Here is a 7,426-nt window from a genome sequence, read left to right as displayed (position 1 = left end):
TTAAAACGAATAAGTAAATATATTTTTTACAAATAGTCCCATTTACTCAAGCTCCCATTCACTTTGTGCTCTGTCCTCAGCACCTCCCCGGACTCTTGACTTCATGAATTCCTATCTATGTTTGAGACACAACTCCTCCTCTGGGAAGTCTTCCCTGATTCCCCAGGGCTCCTACATGCTCCAGTGTGCCCTCAGCCTCACTAATCTCTACCTTGTCCTACAGTACTGGGGCTGTTTGCTCATTTGTTTCTCTCCCTTACTAAGCTGGGAGAGAAAGACAGGGTTTTAGCCATTTCTTATCTCCAGCCCTTAGCCCATTGTCCAGCTAATACTTGAGTAAATGTTAGCGCCCTTCACTTCTTCACTGCCCCTCCCAATTTCTTTAAATTGTGGAATATTCACCCAGTAGAAATACTACCTGGCAATGAAAAGAATAAAGAACAGCAAGATGAATGCCATTGTATAGGGTTGAACAAAAGAAGCCAGGACCGAAAAAGTACCTTTCACTTCTATAAAGGTTAAAAACAGTTAAAGTGAATCTGCAGCGATAGAGGCCAGCAAGGTGGTTATGTCCAGGTCAGGGGACTGACTGGGACTAAGCCTGAGGGAGCTACTCCAAGGGCTAGACTAGAAACGGGTAGTGATCACACAGATATGCGCCTGTGTAAACATGAATCAAACGACTTTTGTGCATTTTAAAGTAGATAACTTTACCTCTATTTTTTTAAGATAAGGACAATTTTTTAATGTTTATTTATTTTGAGAGAGAGAGAGAGAGAGTGCCTGTGCACACACAAGTGGAAGGAGAGTCAGAGAGAGAGAGAGGGAGAATCCTAAGCAGGCTCAATGCCGTTGGTGTGGAGCTCGAACTCACAAATTGTGAGATCATGACTTGAGCTGAAATCAAGAGTCGGATGCTAACACACCCCCACCTCTATTTTTTTTAAGTGTTATAATTTTGCAATTGATCATCATGGATAACAAAAATCTCTGGTGTCTGAGAGTTACTTCTTGCTACAGCGTGCCCTGGTTTTCAGTGGTGAGGTTGCACATTCCTCTCCCCATGCCCAGAAAGGGTAAACCACTCAACTAGAGTAGCCCAGCAATTCTGTGGGGAGCCCACACCCTAAGGAGGAGGCTGCATGTCCTGCTTTTTCCATGCAACTTAAGGTCCCTCAGGGTCAGGTTCTGTGTCTGTGTCTCTGGCACAGAGCTTTGTGATCTCCAAATACCGGTGGGAGGCTACCTCCGGTCTGTAACTGCTTGCTGCTGGGGTGGTGAAACATGGCACCAGTGTGGTCATTAAGAACACAAACTCTATCGGCACAATTCAGAAAGGCTTAACCTCTCTGTACCTCAGTTTCCTCAACTGCCAAATGGGGATACTGATAGTACCTACCTCTTAGTGTTCTGAGGATTAGATGAGAAACTAAGCATGAATCACTGAGAACAGCACCTCTCTCCAAGCAAGTGCCATGTAAGTGTTTGCTAGGACACCCCTGATTAGGGGAAAACCGAGTCAGACAGACCAGAGTTAAAATGCTCTTCCACTGGTTGTGTGATCTCAGGCAAATTGATCAACCTCTCTGAGCCTCCATTTCCTCATCTATTTAATAGAGATAATAATATCCAATGATTGTTATGAAAGCAAGAAAACCTGCAAAACACCTAAGTTCCTTGTGTGCAGAGATCTTGTCATCCCTCCCCCCAGGCCTCAGCACCAGGAGGTGTTGAATAGCTTGGAAGACTTCCCTCCTTCCCCACCCACCCTTCTCTAACCAGGCATCATCCTCTGGCTAGCAGACAGCAGCATCTAGTGGAAGGCTCTGGAACTGCATCCTGGCCAAGTGCCACTCGCCAAACTGCAGTACAGTCCTTTAAATGAGCCTTTTAAAATGTATACTCTGCATTGGACAGTATTCATTCAGTGCCTGCTGTGCACAGGACACAGATCCAAGACCTAAGGAAAATGAAGCAAGAGAAACAAGATGACTGTAGAAAGATGNAAAAAAAAAATCACAATCATAACCTTATCATCAATAACGTCGATTTTTTTACCTTTAATTAAAGAAAATATAAACACACTATGTAGGGAGTCTTGGGCACCCTAGATAGCGTCTTCTCGGGAAGTTTTTACAATTACAGGAGTGATTCNTTTCAGAGTCTGCGACTCCCTCTCTCTCTGACCCTCCCCTGCTCACGCTGTCTCTCTCTCTCTCTCTCCTAGAAATAAATAAAACATTAAAAAAAGAAAGAAAGAAAGAAAGATGACAAAAAAAAATCACAATCATAACCTTATCATCAATAACGTCGATTTTTTTACCTTTAATTAAAGAAAATATAAACACACTATGTAGGGAGTCTTGGGCTTCCCGTCTTCTCGGGAAGTTTTTACAATTACAGGAGTGATTTTGAAGTGGCCACTTAGTGTTAATAACACTCAGTTAAGGCCAAAGCAATGAAATGAAAGCTTAGGTCAGAAAGGTGATTTCTCCCGGTGGCCTGACTTAGCTTCCCAGGTTCTCCTTGGAAAGGGGGAATGGGAGTGTTTGGCTCCAAAGCCCATATTCCTCCATCCCACTCCACAGTTCCTGCCCCAAACAGAAAAGAGTGAAGAGGGTCTAAAGGTGGCATGGATGACATCCAACTAGGGGAATCAAAGAAGACTTTGTGAGAGAGCCGGCATTTCAAATGGGCTTTGGAGAATGAAGGGCAGAAAAAGGGCGGGTGGCTAGGGAAGGAAAGGCAATCCAATGTGATGGACCACCACGGTCCACGGTGTATAAGGTGAGAAAACAGAGCCACGTGAGTTAGGGTCAAATCATAGAAGGCCCCAAATGCTACGCCAAGGAGGTTGCATTTAATAAAATCAGGGGACCTGCTGAGTAAGAAAGTAATGGGATCGGAGGGGATTGGAGGGAAACCAGAGATAAAGAAACTAGTTAGGTGGCTACTGCAATAGTCCAGACTAGACATGGTGGGCACTGCCCCCTCATGGAGAGGATACAAGAGCTATTGGAGAAGCCAGAAGGAGGCAGAGGTTTGGAAATAGACAGCAGTGAGTCAAATGAGAGGAAGCAAAGTGGGTGAGAATTCAAGGGGCTGAGTCTTGGGAAGAGAGGCAGAGCTCTAACCAGAACATGGGTCTGATGCAGGAGGGGGCGGGGGACAGAGACAAATGTGGGGAGGGGGCGAAGACAGGGAGGGTGGCTTTCAACAGGGAAGGTATGAGTTGACAGCAATCGCTCAGAGATATGAGACCAAAGCTCAGGAGAGGAGTAGAGCTGGAGGGAGAGGAGGCGGGGACAGTAATTTTGACTCACCCATGCAAGTGCAGGATGAAGACTTGAGAGAGAGACCCAAAGGGAATCGTGTAGACAGACGTGGGGTGGGGGCGGAGAGTAGACACCACTTGGGCATCATTGGGCTCCCCCGTATTTTAAAGCTTCCTGAGGTCAGAGGAAGAAGAGGTGGCTCAGCAAATGGAGGAGGGACTTCTTACAGGAGAGAACTAGAGCACCCTGGTGAGCTTCCAGTGGAGGTCATGGAGAGATACAGGGGTCAGGATGGCCAGGAGGCAGCCCTCGGATTTGTGGTTGGGGGGTGGGTTGTCATGAGCGACCCTGGAAAAAAAACATTTCAGAGAGAAGTCAAGCCGCAAAGATTTAAGAGGCAAGAAGCAGAGGGTGTGGGGGCGGCTCCCAGGAGGAGGGAGGTGATGGTAAGCAGGGCTGGACTAGGGTGAGGCAGCCTAGCCGCCTTGGGAATAATATTTAAGGAGGCACTCACTCTCTGGGTCGTGAAGTTGGTCCTGATGAGGGGCAGACAACTGGCTCCAGAGCAGTGGAGACATAGGGGCTCACGGAGAGAGACCCTCTGAAACTAAAGGCAGAGAAAACCCAGTAAGAGAGATCCAGGCAGAAGCTAAGAGCCTTGATCTCCACATCCCGCCAAACACCCGGCGGTCATTGGCAGAGCATGCGAAGCCCGGATGGGGAGAGGTAGAAGAAAGGACGCAAGCCCACGCCAATGATCTGGGAGGGGGGGCTGGGGCGGAGGCTCTGAAGAGTGAGGAAACACAGAAGGGAGAGCTTCCCAGGACCCTCCTGGGGAGACTGAGCTCCCCTCCCGGCTCAGTGAGTGTTGGGGGAGAGGGAGTCCTAGCATCCTTGAGAGCAGTCTGGAAATAGTAAGGAGTCTCACTCTACCCTTTCCCCAAGCTGCTCCAATTCAGAGAGAGGTGCAGCTGTCCCCTCCCCCCCATCCCAGAGGGGCAGCACCCCAGATCCACCCCATGCACTGCAGCACAGGCTTCCTTCCCCCAGAAAGTCTGGGCGCCTGGGTGGCTCAGGGGGTTAAGCCTCCGACTTCGGCTCAGGTCATGATCTCAGTTTGTGGGTTCGAGCCCCACATCAGGCTCTGTGCTAACAGCTCAGAGCCTGGAGCCTGCTTCAGATTCTGTGTCTCCCTCTCTCTCTGCCCCTTACCTGCTCATGCTCTGTCTCTCTGTCTCAAAAATAAATAAAACATTAAAAAAAAAAAGTTTCTCCTTACAGGGACTCCGTGCCTGCTGTGGGCTGAATGGTAGCACCCAAAAAGATCTGCGCCCTAACTCCCCTCCCTCTGGAACCTGTGGATGCGACCTTATTTGGAACAAGGGTCTTTGCAGATGTAGCTAAATGAACATTGTCAACATGAAGTCATGCCGGATTATCCGGGTGGGCCCCGAGCCCTGGAATCCAGTAAGTGTCCTTATAAGAAGAAGAGGGGAGGGCCACGTGCACATGTGAGGGGGTGGGAGGGAGCAGACTGTGGTGCCCGTAGTGGGGCCTCCCAGAGCTGAAAGAGGCAGGGAAGGGGTTCCCCCTCAAGCCTTCGGAGAGAGTGCGGCCCTACCAACCGCTTAATTTCGGACTTCTGGCCTCCAGAACTGGAAGGGAAAAGACTTCTGTTGTTTTAAGGCACCAAGGTTGTGGTCATTTGTTACAAAGCAGCCACAGGAAACGAATGCAGTTCTCTATTCTGTAAAATGCCTAGAAAGCTTCTAGAAAGCTTTCCAGCCCTGAGGGTCTCCAAATTAAACCATTCGGCAAGCAAGGGGAGTTCCAGGTCTGGCCAAAAGGTGTGGTTTTCGACTCACCGCTCGGACCTCTTCCAGTTTAATGTTTGATGATTTCATTTGAGGAGGAAGGAGGGAAGACACATTAACTGCATCACATGCCATTGCTCGGAGGAGTGGCGTCCGAAAAGGACTCCTGGCCCAGAGCTCACACCCTCCTGTCCAGGCCGGTTGAAAAGGGTCCCCACAATTACTAAAAGCAGGGAGCTTTTTAAAAACAGGAGTCTGCCTTTCTGAATTTCTCCTTGTGAACATGACCTCCTCTTCACAGCGCCTCTCCCCCCACTTCTCACGTCTGCCTTCCCCATGGGGGGGGGCGCAAAATAAGACGCATACCCCTGCAGCACAGGAGTGGAAGGCACTCTCCCCGCCCTCCCCCCACCTCCCCACAACACAGCTGGAGGGGGGAGGGGAGGTCAGCAGGGTTCATAAAGNCATGGGGGGAAAAAAATTAAGAGACAGCTTTTAAAACAAACACAACTTTTGTGGCCCAAAACAGTTTTTCTCAAGAATCTGCTCTATGCAAACAATAACAACTTTTTACAAAGCATTTTCACAGAAAAGGAGACAAGTCCTTCCCCAGCATCGTATGTGGGAATTGTTCCTCCCTCGCCACGTTTTGGGGGGAAAGCGGTGGCTATTCGCTAGTGTGGGCAGAAGGGTCACTGGGTCCCTCGCTTGTCGGGCAGATGCAGCACCCCCAGGCTCCCCTCTCACCCAAACTGAAGAGTCTCCCTAAAGAGCTTGCCTCCCCGACCTCACCTAGGTGGAGGAGAAAGCCACCCCACCCTTCTTGGGCTCTAGGGGCTGTCCCAGCCACCGGGCGTGGTCCAGGCCTACCTCTCCCCTCCCCCCTGGAAAACAGAACCTCTGACCTCAAAACTAATTCCCCTGGCCCTGCCCCCATCGGATCCATCAGGTCCCTGACAACTCCTGAAATGCCTGAAGTTAGGGGAGGAAGCTGAAGATGGCTCAGCCCAGCTCCCATTCAAACCCCAACTTTGCCCCTTCAAGCCTGGCCGGACCCTTGAGGTGAGGCCAAGACCCCTTAAACTTACCCCCTCTACAAAGACCTGCTTGTCTCATCTCTAGCCTTTGAGGGGGCTGAGTTGGGGTGTCCAAAAATGGACGCGGGCCTGCCCTCTCTACCTCCATCCCCTCCCATCCGTGCATCGGTGGAGAGGACCTCGAAAGGCAACTTGTTTGGTCTGATTTTATTGATTTCTTCCACCTTCCATTACTTTCCCTGGGACAGTCTCTGGCCCTTTCCCCAGGCAAAGTCTGGGCTTTTGAAGGCAAGAAGGTCCCCTCCTAACTGGAGAAGCAAACTGGGGGAGGGGGTGATGGATCCAGGGTAAGGCCCTCTTTCGCCCATCAGCCTTATAAACTGAAAACAAACAGGAAAAATTGAAGAAACTCCAAAACTGGACAAAAGGGAAAGCTTGGTGGCTGAGACTGAAGACCTCGGCAATTAGAAGTCACCTGCCTTGGGAGGCAGGGAGAGGGCTTTGGAAAAGAACAGGGAGGGGGTGATCTTCCCCTTGCCCTAGCTGCCCCCTCCCAGTGGTGCCGGGAGCGCTAGGGAATGCCTGAGGGGAGTGAAGGGTTAAAGGCCTGGATGGAGGGGGTGGGGGATGCCCCCAGGGAGCTGCCAAACACNNNNTTTTTTTTTTTTTTTTCCTTGTCTTTGAGCAGTAGCCTCCTTTGCTCCCCCTGGGGTGAAGGCCCTGCCCCCAGAGATCCGAGATGGAAGAGGGGAGGGATTGGAATCTATGTCATTAAGCCTTTTTCCGTTAAGCCTTCTCCTGACTCCAGCCCTTGGTTCGACTCCAAAGGATGAGGGGGCGGGGGTGTCACCCCAAACAGCTAGGTGCTTGAAGACCACTGTCATTTGAGGTCCTTCTGACCGCAGCCCTTAAAACGTAAAGGGAACAGGCAAATGTGAAACACGAGGCCCCGTCCTCGAGCCCAAAGTTCCGCCGTGGCCCCAACTTTTCCCCGTTGGTAGGAGAGGTCTCTGCTTAGAGTTCCTCCAAGTTGATTCCCCAGAATTTCAGGCCTGGGGGCTCAGGGACAGCAGGACCCCCTATCTGCCACCTCCACAGCGGGTGGGCAGGCGGAGGCTTAGAGTCTCCCTGGAGGCGAAGCGAGGATGCCGGCCCTAAGTCTCCGTCCTCCCCTACCACCAGGGCCGGGGGGCAGGGGAATGAGTCGAGGAGGCTGAAGGTGCTCGCGGTGGGGAGCGTCGGCGCAGGGCGGCGAGGCTGCGTGCTGCGATGGGGGGGCGGCGGCCGCCGGCGCTTCTTG

The 7,426-nt window shown here is 51.0% G+C and overlaps 1 protein-coding gene across 1 annotated transcript in view; it reads right to left on the bottom strand.

Annotated features, from left to right (window-relative positions):
* Window positions 1-6,803: 6,803 nt before the first annotated feature.
* Window positions 6,804-7,426, bottom strand: part of EPOP (elongin BC and polycomb repressive complex 2 associated protein) — a 1,916-nt gene continuing 1,293 nt past the window's right edge. Inside the window, 1 exon segment of the mRNA XM_077779295.1 lies at window positions 6,804-7,426. This exon segment is cut by the window's right edge and continues 30 nt beyond it. Within this exon segment, the coding sequence (XP_077635421.1) occupies window positions 7,141-7,426 (286 nt within the window). The 3' untranslated portion in view covers window positions 6,804-7,140.

The sequence above is a fragment of the Crocuta crocuta genome, unplaced genomic scaffold, assembly GCF_008692635.1.
Source record: "Crocuta crocuta isolate KB4526 unplaced genomic scaffold, BGI_CrCroc_1.0 scaffold68, whole genome shotgun sequence".
Taxonomy (NCBI): Eukaryota; Metazoa; Chordata; class Mammalia; order Carnivora; family Hyaenidae; genus Crocuta; species Crocuta crocuta.
The sequence above is the reverse complement of the archived record's forward strand: the minus strand, read 5'-3'. Positions and strand labels throughout refer to the sequence as shown.